Raw genomic sequence first — 13,628 nt, 5'->3', positions numbered from 1 at the left:
ATAGTCTAAGATTCATGGTCTATTTGCAGAAAGTTTATGTATAATTTTCTAATTTTTTTTTTTTACTGAAAGAGAATGAAATTTGGGAGTGAGTGGGCAGTATTGTAAAGGTGAGGAGGGGTAGATGGATGAAAGGATGGAGTGCACATCTGTCTCCCTGCCACACCCTGGAGACTGAGTAGCACCCTGAAGAAAGTCCAAAGCACAAGGCTCTGTGTTCCTGAAACACCAGGAGGGTGGGCACAGGCAGAGCCATGTAGTGATTCCTCTGACATAAGGTGTCAGAGTAGGAGCCAGAGATGTTTTTCTCTCCCCTCCTCCCTACCTTTAGCCATGTGACTAGCACATCTTTGGTTTCCAAAGCTTCCAGGCAGCAGGAAATTAGAGAGCAGTGAAAAAAATATTGGAGACACAAACAGGCAAGGAACAGTCCAGAATAAGTGGCAAGAAGATCTTTTGCTTTATTGTTTCACTTGCAGCTGCAGGAAATGAGCTGGAGAGTGAATTTGTGGTTTGGGATCCCAGAGTAGACAACACAGTTGGTGTCAGGGGCAGCAGACAGGTTTGTGGGCAAAGAATCAAGTTTCTGGATCCCAAGGCAGAGGGATCCTCTAGGCCAGAGCTCAGAGCCTTCATGGGGGCATCTCAGCCACTCTTGCAGGCTCAGGAGGAGAAGGGTGAGGAGGAAATGTTTGACCACTCATTTCACCCAACTCTGCTCTTCTCGGTGCAGAGTCCACTTCAGCAGCAGCCTCCAGAGTGCTGGCCACTGCCCCCTCCACAGCAACTGGAGCCCCCTGTGGGCTGGCTGCAGCAGTCAGAGCGCTGGGGTCTGTGGCAGTGGGACCTGCGGCGCCTGTGGTGGCTCAGGCAGCAGCCGCCACCCCCAGAACTGCAGCAGCCCCCAGAGCTGGAGCCACAGCAGCCTCCGGAGCTGACACTGCAGCAGGAAGAGACTGGAGGGCACTTAGGGGGACACTTTGGGGGACACTTAGGGGCGGGGCACTTGGGGGTGCACTTGGGAGGGGGCTGGCACTGCTGCTGGCTCTGCTGGCAGGACATCTCTGCGGTGGGTGTTCAGGAACTGAAAGAGAGTCAAACAGCAAGTTAGAGCCAGGCACAGAGACCACCCTTATTGCCTTTTTTACCATCATTTATTTTTGCTACATTTTTAAAACCTGTTCAAATAAGTCAGAGAGAAATTATCTCTAAAATTTTTTGTCAGATGCTTTCACAGTGTCTTACAGGATCATCAGGATGTTTTTATAAAATAGAAATAGATTATCTTATTTTAACCAAGCAAGATAATGAGGACAACGGTATTAACAAACTTGCCCAAAATTAATGTCCTTTAAATGGACAAGGCAATTTGACATTCACAGAATCTCACTGAAGTCTGACCTTCTGCACCACTCAGAATTCTGAAAATGTGCAATCTGGGAGCCAGTTTAAACCTGCAGTTCTGCTTTTTAAAAGATAAACAAGAAAACTCTATCTCTTAAGAAAAAAAAAATTAGCTGGGTATGGTGGCATGCAACTGTAGTCCCAACTACTTAGGAGGTGGAGGCTGGAGGATCGTGTGAGCCCAGGAGGCCAATGCTGCTGTGAGCCAAGATCTCGCCCCTGCACTACAGTCTGGGCAGTAGAATGACACTTTGTCTCAAAATAAATGAAATAAAATAACAAAATAAAAATAAAGATTCCCTTTTGGAGGAGCTTCCCAGATGGCTGTATTTAGTTGTCACAAACACACAATATATTATAGTCAGAATAGCAAAGAGTCATTATATTGAGTTGGCTATCCCAAATCATATTATAAATGGAGAAATGAGGTCTAAAGCTAATTGCAGCAAGCTGACACGTGACCCTAGATTTCCCCGTCTGGTGAACCCAGGCCTAGAGAAGTTCCCTCTTAGAACCCACAGACTCCTCCATCTGCCACCCTGGCAACCACAAATTTCAACTTGTTACTTGCTATTCAACATTGGGGCATCCAATCAGATGCCTAGACACCGCTCCTGACCAATTGACTCCTGATGAAAGTGTAAGGGCCATGTATCTCTGTATTTATCAAGCTCCAAATATGCTTCCTCTGGTCTCTGGTCTCCATTATTTGAGAACCACTATAATCCCAGTACAGGCTTTGGGAAAGAGACACAGTTGAGTTGCTAAGATCTACTCTCTGAAAGGAAAGTTTGTTTTAACTTATCTGCAATGGGAGACACTAAAAAATATACAGAACTAATTTGGATTAGAACATGAAGCACAGACATACAAGCCATCCAGGTGCTTCCCATCTCTCCTGCCCCACAGCTTGAACTCCATCAGCATTTCTAGACATTCTCTACCTCTTCTAATCCAGCTATCCTTCCCCAACAAAGCCCTGCTTGGCCTTCCCTCCTGCCGTGGTCTGGGCATCCCTCTGTGGAAGCCCCTGCTCCTTTTCCCAGTGGACACTTACTGAGGTCACAGGCAGCACAGGGTCCTTCAGCACCTCAGGAGGTGAGTGGATGGGGTGCTCTGGCCATGAGCCCTTTTATCCTGGCCTGGGCTCTGCCTCCAGCTGTGAGACAGGGCCTGGGCATGAAAGGATCTGTCTCCTGACACCCACATGGGTCCTGTGACAGGGAATGACTGGCAGCTCCTCATCTGCTTTTCTCCACGGGGTGCAGGGGAGCTGTTCCTAGTGTGGAATGTGACTTAGAAATGGGGTGGGAGTGAATTCCTACCACCACCTGGCACCTTATTCTCTTAGAGGTGCCTACCTCTCAGTTCTCGCTCTTGAAGTGTGGTCCCCCAGATGTTCTCCTTCTTCCTCTAGGAATGTTAATTTATGAGCTCCAGGCATCCAGGTTTGCACAAAGAAACACAGAAGACTCTTAGCTTTTTCATGTGTGTCCCACCGCTTTGTCACTGGGAATTGTTTACGCGCGTGTGTGTGTGTGTGTTTCTAAGTATGGTGTGTGCATTAGGTGTGCATTGTGTGGAGCACACGTTCAAAGTAGATCTGTCTCTGAGAATCAGCTTGAGCTTGGAGAAAGTACTTGGAAGTTAGCTTTGGGGCTTTGGAGCCAGACATCTTGAGGACGAATCCTAGCTCTGATACTGCTTATATAATATAGGACAAACTATTTAATCTCACTGCCTCAGTTTCCTTGACTGTAAAATGGGAATTTTAATAACCTCCCTTTCATGAGTTTGTTAGGAGTATTACATGAGATAACATACTTAAAGCTCATAGAACTGTTCCTTGCACATGTTATGCATACTACAAGTTATCATCATTATTTCTAAAAGTGTATACACATACACATATATGTATTATGTACATATATATACACACACATATACACACATTTATTTTTTGATCAGGCATGAAGCCAACATTTGCATAGCACTATAGAGTTTATGAACAGTTATTCCACGTGACTTAGGCTATCAGCATAAGAACCTGGAACATGCAAACGTACGTGCTGAGGATGTGTCATCCTGCAGAGATCTGTACCTATGTTGCCTGAGTGTGACTCTTCTTTTCCTGCTCAGGTTGTTACAAAAGGCTTCGTTATAAGGGAGTGGTCAGGATATCAATACCTTGGCTCATAGGTAAGTCTTACTCAGAAGCAGAGCTCACTGATTCTTAGGACACTTGGCCTGAGGGATCACATGATCCATGCCTCTGGTGATGTGGTACCCAATGTGTCAATCAGTCTGATTTAGATCTGGATGGCAAGTTGGCAGCATGTTTGAAACCTCATAAAGATTGGTCTGCTTGCCTTAATTGTATGATGTCAATGACTTAAATTTCATAAAATTTTTATTAAGCAAGTGACTTGCTTTTTTTTTTTTTTTTTTTTTGAGACGGAGTCTCGCTCTGTCGCCCAGGCTGGAGTGCAGTGGCCGGATCTCAGCTCACTGCAAGCTCCGCCTCCCGGGTTCACACCATTCTCCTGCCTCAGCCTCCCGAGTAGCTGGGACTGCAGGCGCCCGCCACCTCGCCCGGCTAGTTTTTTGTATTTTTTAGTAGAGACGGGGTTTCATCGTGTTAGCCAGGATGGTCTCGATCTCCTGACCTCATGATCCGCCCGTCTCGGCCTCCCAAGTGACTTGCTTTTTAGGTCTTCTGTTACCAAGACTTGGAAGTGGACACGACTGAGATCTAGAATGTAGCTATGAGGCAAATGAAAAGTAAAGCATTGGCCGGGCGCAGTGGCTCACGCCTGTAATCCCAGCACTTTCGGAGGCCGAGGCGGGCGGATCACAAGGTCAGGAGATCGAGACCACGGTGAAACCCCGTCTCTACTAAAAACACGAAAAATTAGCCAGGCGCTGTGGTGGGTGCCTGTAGTCCCAGCTAGTCGGGAGGCTGAGACAGGAGAGTGGCCTGAACCCGGTAGGCGGAGCTTGCAGTGAGCGGAGATCGCACTGCTGCACTCCAGCCTGGGGGACAGAGGGAGACTCCGTCTCAAAAAAAAAAAAAAAAAAAAAAAAAAAAAAAAAGTAAAGCATTATGTCCCACATTGTAAACTTGTAGGAATGACTGTAATACTTTTTTTTCTAATTATTTCTATGTCCATCTGTAAACTGGTTATTAATTAACACATTTTTGGAAATGTTCAATTTTTAAAGAATCACCCGAACTTCGTACTGAGTGGTATTGTACTTTATACTTTGGAATCAGCACGTAGTATGCTAATGGGTTATTTTTTTTTCACCCATTAGATCCTTTTTTGTAACACACATTATTAAATAACACTTTTAAAGTAGAAAAGGGTAGTTCGTTATTTCCTACGCTTGGTGGCTCCCAAAACCATGTTACAAAAGGAAAATGTGATGTTTATTTACTTCTGAATAAAAACTTCACGTGGGAAAGAGCAACATGTAAACACTCCTGAAAGAGAAGTGACCAATTGAGAGGAAATTACATCACATATCCCAGGAATAAGATCAACACTGTGGACGTACAAATATACTTTACAAATTAATAAGAAAAAATTTCATGAAAAAAATGGACAAAAGAGATAAGCAGGCAATGCTAAATGGTAAATTTATAGATGAAAAATACATGTATAAAAACTTACATTTGATTTTTCTCTGTGGAATTTATACATTCATATTAAATAGGCAAAGATTTAAAAATTTTACAAACCAAGGGTGGATATGGGAGGGAAAAGTTACTCTGGATGGAATACCTTTCTGAAAGGCAAACTGATTATTGATTCATTCAGGTAATATTTACTGGTGAGTTAAAATAATTAAAATGTAGAATGTACATATATTTTGACCAAATGATTCCAATTTTCAGGCTTTCATTTTGTGGAGATCATTGTAACAATGTGAAAATCTAAATACTCAAAAGTGTTAACTATCATATTGTAATAAGGTAAGTTGGAAACGCTTACTACTAAGTACTTATTTTTAATACTTAGGGTATTAAATTATGAAACAAGCATCTAAAGGCAATAATGCCTTTAGAAACAGACATCTATATGGCAATAATTAAAATTATTTTGTGGTTCTACATTTAGGCATAAAAAGATATATCCTGACTGAAGCTGTTATGTTATAGAACACATATACACCAACAATCAGAAATTGTTATTTAAAAATAAAACCATAGATATCAGTAACAAAAATATGAGACATCTAAGAATCAATATCTCTAAAAGATGACCAAATTGAAAAAATTACAACATTGTATTGAAAGGCATTAAAGTAGACCACAACGAATAGAAAGCCATGTCATATCCATGGATTGAAAGAAACCTTGTCTTAGAGGTCAATTTTCTGCAAGTCAACCTGTGGATTCCATGTAATTCTAATAAAAACCACAAGAGGGAATTCAATGGAACTTAATGAGCTGATTCTAGGACTTGAATGAAATAGCAAGAGACCAAGAATAGAAAGGATAACCATAAATAAGAAGGCATGGAAACTTATCTCACAAAACATCAAACATAATTATAAAACAATTGTCATTAAGACTGTGAGCTATTGATTAAGGAACAATGTGACAGGTTATAAGGAACTAAAAATCATTCATTCATATATGAACCCCTGAAATGTGTCAGAGGCAGGATTACAGAAAAGTGGGTTAAGAGTAATCAGTTCAGTAAATTATACCATACCAACTGTTCATTCATTTGGGAAATAAATAAATACCTCTACGTCACACCATATAATTAAAATAAATTCCATAAATCAAAGATCTAATGTAGTAAACAAAACTTTAGAAATATATTTTAAAATTTCAAAAATGATTTGATAGAATAACCTTATGGATTTTTGACGGAAAAGATTTCCTAAATAATATACATGTGTTCACATCGGAGACAAACACATTACAAGCAAAAAAAACCCATGAGTTTGGTTATATTAAATTTTCTTTAACCAGAAAACATCACAAAAGATGAAAATACAGATTATGAAAAGATATTTGCAGCACATATAATTGACAATGAATTAGTATCTAAATAAAGAACCCTACAAATCAGTGAGAAGAAAGCAATGGCCCAAAGGAAAAATGAGAAAAACACATGAGAATTGATTTCCAGAAGTGAAAACCTGAATAACCAATAACCAATACGTTTTTGAAAAATCTTTTCAGCCTTGCTAGGAATCAGAGAAAAGCAAGAAAAAACCATGATGGTGTATATATAATTTCATATCCATCATCTTGGTGAGAATGAAAAATTCACACTATTTATTCTTCTCATTGACGTTGAATAACAGAAATTTTCATATATTCTGAAGGGAGTGTACTTTAGTACAACTTTTGAAGAGTAATTTGGCAATACCTACTCAGGATGAATGCAGATATACTGAATGACATGCTGATTCTTCTTGTTAAGTCTATGCCTCGGATGCCAAGTTTCCAAGGTATGTGTAAGAATGTTAAAAAGTAGCACTTTTCATGAAGTACAAAGTGAAAACAAGGTAAGTACCCAATTTCAGTATAAGTAAAGTATGAATATTCTTACACTGGAATGCTATAAAATAGTGAGAAAAAATGAAAATGAAATTGAGTCACCTGTATCAACATAGATAAATGTCTCAAAGTCACAGAGTAGATCACTTTCAGAAAACTAAAAATACAAATTATAATTAATATAGAAATAAGTTATAAATTAAATATAGCTAAGTACAAATAAAGTGTAGTTAAGTACAGAGGAATTGTTACATTTTTGACTTATAAATAAATTATAAGTTAAGGATAAATAAGCACAGGAAAATATATACATTACACAGGAAGGAAAAACAGAAAATACAGAATAATGAATATCTCTAGGTAGAAGGGATATATAAGGGGATGGTTTCAATCATATTTATGATGATTTATTTCTTAATATGAGTGGAAAATACATGCATGGGGTGTTTACCAGGAAATCCTTTTAAGTTTGTATCTGTATAAAATATTTTATTTAAGAAATTCATATATATGTAAAATTTAAAACACACTTATATAGTAAGGTATTAGTCTATCATATTTCATATATATTAAAATATTTCAGAAAATTATGACTTAATTTTGTTTTCTTCTTCTCTAGCAAAATATTTAATTTAATATGCATGTATTTGTGCTTATTTTTCTTTATAATTTCTTTAATTGTTTTTATATTGAGAATGTTTTTCTCAATCCTGAGAGAAGATAAACATTTAGCTACAAGTACTTCTTTCTTTATAATTTGATTTCCTCAAAATATTTAATCCCATGGAATTTGTCTTGGCATCTAATACTAAATGACGATTTACATTTTCTTTTCAGTTAACAAAATTCCCTAACTCCAGGTATTGAATAGCCGTCTTTTCCCCACTGATAACCATCACCTGCATCATCACATTTTAAATCTTTGTAGACATATATATATAGATTTAATAGTATTTATATGTGTACATACACATGTGTATACATAGATATGTATATGTGTGTATATACATATATATGTGTGTGTATATATATACTATTACATTCTGTCTTTTTTTTAAATTTGCACCAGTCTCAAGGTTTGGGGTTTAATTATGTGAAAGTTACAGAAAAGTATTTTGTCAGATTGGGACTTGTGTTGGATAAGAAAAATCCTCTAGATTTCTGGCAAACAAAAGGAAGAAAGAGAATTTCCTAGGACTAGAAGTTTAGGATCCTGCCCTCTTTGGCCTTTCCCAGGGAGGAGCCTGCAGGTGAATTCCTGATATGGGGGATGTATAGAATGAGGACCCAACTCTTCCCTCAGGAAACCTGGAGGAAATGAAACCAGTTTTGTCATCTAAGCAAAGATAAGCTTCTAATTCCTCTGCAAGCATGGGTCAAATGATGCATGAGTGCTTTCTAAGACCAGATGTGGATCACATTGGAAAGACGAACTGCTCTTAGCCATTCATCCCTTGTCTAAGAGAAGATTCTGGAACCAAGGCTGAATTTTGAGAAATTCACCCTGGAGAGGCATCACTCACATCATAGATAGAGGGGACACTAAAATGCCCAAGAGAGGAGGAGTCAGAAATTGGATTCTGCTTCCTGGTTGCTCCAGTATCAGAAGGAAATTGCGCCTACATGTCAGACTGAGCCTCTTCTTTTTTCTCCATTCAGAAAATACATTTAGAAAGCTGAAGGATAGACATTAGATGGGGAATGAGTAGAAGGACTAGGCTTCCTTTCTCTGGTATGGTGAGGCAACCCACTGAGCGGGTTCACAGGCAAATATGCCATTCAATCAAATTTGAGGCCCAGTGCAGTGGCTCGTGCCTATAATCCCAGCAATTTGGCAGGCTGAGGCAGACAGATCCCTTGAGGCCAGAAGTTTGAGGCCACCCTGGACAACACAGCAATATCCTGTCTTTAAAAAAAATATGCAAAAATAAGCCTTGCATGATGGTGTGTGCCTGTAGTCCCAGTTACTCAGTAGGCTGAGGTGGGATAATCGCTTGAACCTAGGAGGTTGAGGTTGCAGCGAACCGTGATTGCACCACTGCACTCCAGCCTGCACAGAGTGAGACTCTGTCTCAAAAAAAAAAAAAAAAAAAAAATCAATCAATCAGCCAATCAAATTTGGCATTGATATTGTTTTTCCGACTGGATATTTCATTACTGAACTGAAACCAAGTATGTAATTTTTTTGTTTTAGAGATGGGGTCTTGCTTTGCTGTCCCGGCTGGTCTGAAACTCCTAGGTTCAAGTGATCCTCTCTCTTGGGCCTCCCGAAGAGCTGAGATTATAGGCATGAGCCACTGCAATGGGCCCAGGTTTGTGATTTCAAGTAACAAGTCACTTTCCATTACTTGGAAAGAGCTGTAAAGTCAGTTGGCCTTTCAACTTTTCATTTAGGAATCGGAAAACCATCCCACTGAGTGAAATTTTAAGGACAATTTTACTTTAAAAAATTTTAGGCCGGGCGCGGTGGCTCAAGCCTGTAATCCCAGCACTTTGGGAGGCCGAGACGGGCAGATCACGAGGTCAGGAGATCAAGAACATCCTGGCTAACATGGCGAAAACCCGTCTCTACTAAAAATACAAAAAACTAGCCGGGCGACGTGGTGGGCGCCTGTAGTCCCAGCTACTCGGGAGGCTGAGGCAGGAGAATGGCATGAACCCGGGAGTCGGAGCTTGCAGTGGGCTGAGATCCGGCCACTGCACTCCAGCCTGGGCGGCAGAGCGAGACTCCGTCTCAAAAAAAAATAAAAAATAAAAAAATTTAAAATTTTTAAAAAGCTGTAATTTTCATTACATCCTCCAAGCTAAGCTTGCTCAATGTGAAGGTTGTAGACAGATTATTTAACATGCACCAGTTTAAGAAAACATACAATTGGATAAGATTTCATAGAAGGATGACATTTGAGGTGAGTCTTAAAAGAAGGACAGAATTACAAAATGTCCAGATGGTGAGGAGAGATTTGGAGGAACTTCAGATAGAGGGAATAGCAAGTAAATCTGCTAATAGTAATAGTAAGTAGTGATTATAGTAGTTAGTAGTGATACTAAGAGTAGCAGTAGTAGTAGTGGCAACACTTACAAAATATCAAGAGAAGCTACTCTTTATTGAAGACTTACAGTATTCTGGATATGGAGCTATGGATAGTAAATTCTACTTACAGCTTCTCAGAAAAAAAGGATGAAGATATACAAGGGTAAGTTATATCTGTGCAAAGGTGAGTTGCTCAGTGTGGCAAGAACATGGGGTGTTATGGGAAGCATGAATGGTAAACCTTAGAAAAGAATTTGGAAACACTTTCTGCTGAGTCCCAAATGTAATACTTAAGAAGCACATGCATTGTTCTGTAGAAAGCCTCTGTTCTGCAGAAGTAGAGTGACAATTTCAGACATGTGGTATAGGGAATGTGTTCCGGAAAAAAAATGCAGAGAATTTAATGGAGATGGAAGAGGAAGAAAGAGACAAGATTTAATGGAAGGTTAATACAAGTGCAATTTTTACACAAAAAATATGCCTTGAACTAAACTGATTTCAGAAACAGTTAGTGAGAAAACTAGGAGTCCCCTGCTGGGACTTCACTCTAGAAGCAAGAAGAGGTGACAGGGAGGGATCCTGAGACGAATCATCAATGTGTGCATGTGTGCGTGTGCACCTGTCCATGTGTGGAAGTGTGTGTATTTGCATGTGATGTGTGTGTATGTGCATACATGTGTGAAGGAGGAAGGATGTCGGGTGAAGCTAGGTCAGGAGGAGCAGATGGCACTCATAGAGGGAGAGGAGCATGGAGAGACCAGTCAGGGCCTTAAAGGGGACCAGAAGCAAAGGAGCCATGTTTACAAAAGACATTTCAGACTTGGTCACAAGCAGTGCTGCTTCAGGCCAATTGACATAGGACAGACAGAGTTGGAAGTCCCTTCCCACACTTTCCCTCATTGACCCCAATTCAAGCCACAGTGTCCCACTGGCTCCTGAAGTTCTAAAGCCACCACCTGCAGAGGACAGGGTGAGGAGAACAATAGCCACTCAGGGAGAATAGGGAAAGAGGTATGTACAGAGATCTCTTTAAATGAGCAAAAAATATAAGATATTTGTGTTGCATATGAATGTTTACTAAACAATAACCTTAGCAGAGACTTTAATAAATAAGTGGACAGGATAACCTATTCTGTGGATACCAGTGAGAATCTTTCCCAGCCTCTCCTGTCATTTCCCAGTGAGCTCATGGACAAAGTGGTCATGGTGGCAGGTAAGACAGTGAAGTTGTATTGCTGCCCTTGCCAGCTGAAAACAAACTGATTATGGTAGTCATTACTAATAGGTAAGAAGAGAAAAAAAATCCAGATCAATAGCTGTGTAATAGAGTATGTGCTAATTTGCTCAAGCAAATACCACATCTAGTACAACACCTGTAAATGGGATCATCCCCTGGCTAGGCTTATAATAATTCAGTGTGTTAGTCTGTGCCAGCTGTCATAACAAAATACTATAAATTAGGTGGCTTAAATAATAGAAATTTATTTCTAGTAGCTCTGGGGGCTGGGAAGCCCACAAAGGTCAAGATGCTGGTCGATTTGGTTTCTGATGAGAGCTCCTTTTCTGGCTTACAGAAGGCTACCTTCTCACTGTGTCTTCACATGGCTAAAAGGAAATCTCTGGCATCTATCTCTCTTCTTACAAGGGCACAAGCCCTATGAGATGAGGGCCCGACACTCATGACTTTATCACCTTTCTAAGGGCCCTAACTCCAAATATAGCCATACTGGAAGTTACAGCTTCAATATATGTATTCTGGGGAAACAGAAATCAATCCATAGACACCCAATTTCATTCTTCAAGATTCAACTATTTTCTGAAGAAGTTAAATAGGTGAGTTGAATAGGGATGTGGTGAGAATTATCATCGCTGTATCTTTCAAGTCCTTGACAATGGCACCAATATCTGCAGTCTCTCCAGTAATATGGTGTTGCTTTTGGTTCATTATTTTCCCAGGTGGAAGCAGTTCTAAAGGCTTCTATTTGGTCATCACTCCACAGGTCAGGGAACTGATAAGAGAATTCTGCCAGTTGCCGAGTATGCCTGTTAAAATTATGCCTTCTGGAACTGAGTAAATAATCACAGAATGGGTGCAGAGACACACTGTGAGATGGAACTGAGCTAAAATTCCATGGATCACTTAACTTCCATAAGCTCCTACTCTGACTGGTGGAGCAAAGTGGCATTTTAAGTCCCTTGAAATTAGTGTCAATTTAGAGCCAGTGTCCAGTTATCCAAAACAGTCTGATTATTATTTCCTTTTCCCAATGCACGGCCACCCTGGTAAAAAGGTGTAGGTCCCTTTGGGAGAAAGAAAAACAGTATACATGCTTAGCAGTGTGCTAGGCTCTTTCTTCAAGGAGATCTGGCCTCTCCTTCCTTTGAAGAGTTCGGAGTCCATAAAGTAGCTCAAGCCTGAGCTTTGACTGAGGAACTGTGACTGTTTTTATGATTCAAGTTGGACTTTTTTTCACTTGTCTGGAACTCTTCTCGTATACAGATCAAGAAAGAATTTAGTAGACTTCCCATTTATTTCACTTCCAGGGATAGCGTGACCAACTAGCCAGCATTCTACATGCCTGTGGGTCAGAATATTCTGATTGCTGCTTGGATTCTGCTGTCCATATGGTAGCCACACCCATCCACTTTGCTTTTGGTGATTGTGTGCCATTCCTTGGCCCCTGACGCCCAGGGATCCAATTTTCCCCATCATTTTCAGTAACAGCAGATCCCACTGAAATTGATGATCTACAGAGAGAATGGCAATCTAAGCCTTTTTTTTTTTTTTTTTTTTTTTTTTTTGAGACACAGTCTCACTCTGTCACCCAGGCTGGAGTGTGGTGGCGTGATCTCAGCTCACTGCAACCTCTGCCTCCCAGGTTCAAGCGATTCTCCTGCCTCAGCCTCCTGAGTAGCTGGGATTACAGGTGCATGTTACCATACCTAGCTAATTTTTTGTATTTTTAGTAGAGACAGGGTTTCACCGTGTTAGCCAGGATGGTCTTGATCTCCTGATCTCGTGATCTGTCCACCTCAGCCTCCCAAAGTGCTAGGCTTTCAGGCATGAGCCACCGTGCCCAGCCAATCTAAGCTTTTTAGAGCTCTTCAAGGATGCTGACCCTCCCCTCACAAACATATTTTTCACAATTGTGATAAAAGGTGAATCATCTGGGCCTTCCAAGGTGAGTGATTTGTCATTTCATGACAAATTAATTCTAATATTCCAATCTCCCTAATGCTCTGAATCTCTTCCTCTGCAGCAAAACAAGGCAGGCCTGTCATTTCTAGGCCACATACATATTCCCTGAATGTCTGTCTGTATACACTGTAGTTCTTTTGGAGCGTAGTGCACCTTGTCTTGGGTCACATGTTGTACCTCACCATTGGGGACCTGCTGGGACTTCACTCTAGAAGCAAAAAGAGTTGATAGGGAGGGGTCCTGAGATGAATCATCAATGTCTTTCAAGGCAACTGCCTCAAAGGGGCCCATTACAGTTTCCTCAGGAAAATCAGGGTCAGTCTCCTCAGGTGGGTATGGAAAGGCTGCTTCTACTGGCAAAGAAGACGCAACCAAATTCAGGGCTATAGTGTTTCCACTGTCATCAGGATTTTCTCATTGGTTCTCATTCCAATTTTCAGAGTCTCGTTCCTCCTCCTCCTCCTCCTCCTCCT

At 40.6% G+C, this 13,628-nt stretch overlaps 1 protein-coding gene across 1 annotated transcript; it reads right to left on the bottom strand.

Moving 5' to 3' along the window:
- Nucleotides 1-455: 455 nt before the first annotated feature.
- LOC105508909 (late cornified envelope protein 1C-like) lies at nucleotides 456-1,062 on the bottom strand. Its single transcript, XM_011937935.1, has one exon. It carries the CDS (start codon nucleotides 1,060-1,062, stop codon nucleotides 742-744), a length of 321 nt encoding a protein of 106 aa, XP_011793325.1. The 3' UTR covers nucleotides 456-741.
- Between the last annotated feature and the right edge of the window lie 12,566 nt (nucleotides 1,063-13,628).

The sequence above is a fragment of the Colobus angolensis genome, unplaced genomic scaffold (assembly GCF_000951035.1).
Source record: "Colobus angolensis palliatus isolate OR3802 unplaced genomic scaffold, Cang.pa_1.0 Scaffold169, whole genome shotgun sequence".
Classification (NCBI taxonomy): Eukaryota; Metazoa; Chordata; class Mammalia; order Primates; family Cercopithecidae; genus Colobus; species Colobus angolensis.
Note: the sequence above shows the minus strand (reverse complement) of the source record. Positions and strands in the feature narration are given on the sequence as shown.

Bases quoted from the DNA above. Each gene is read 5' to 3' on its own strand.
- LOC105508909 (XM_011937935.1), bottom strand. From the start codon at position 1,062: ATGTCCTGCCAGCAGAGCCAGCAGCAGTGCCAGCCCCCTCCCAAGTGC.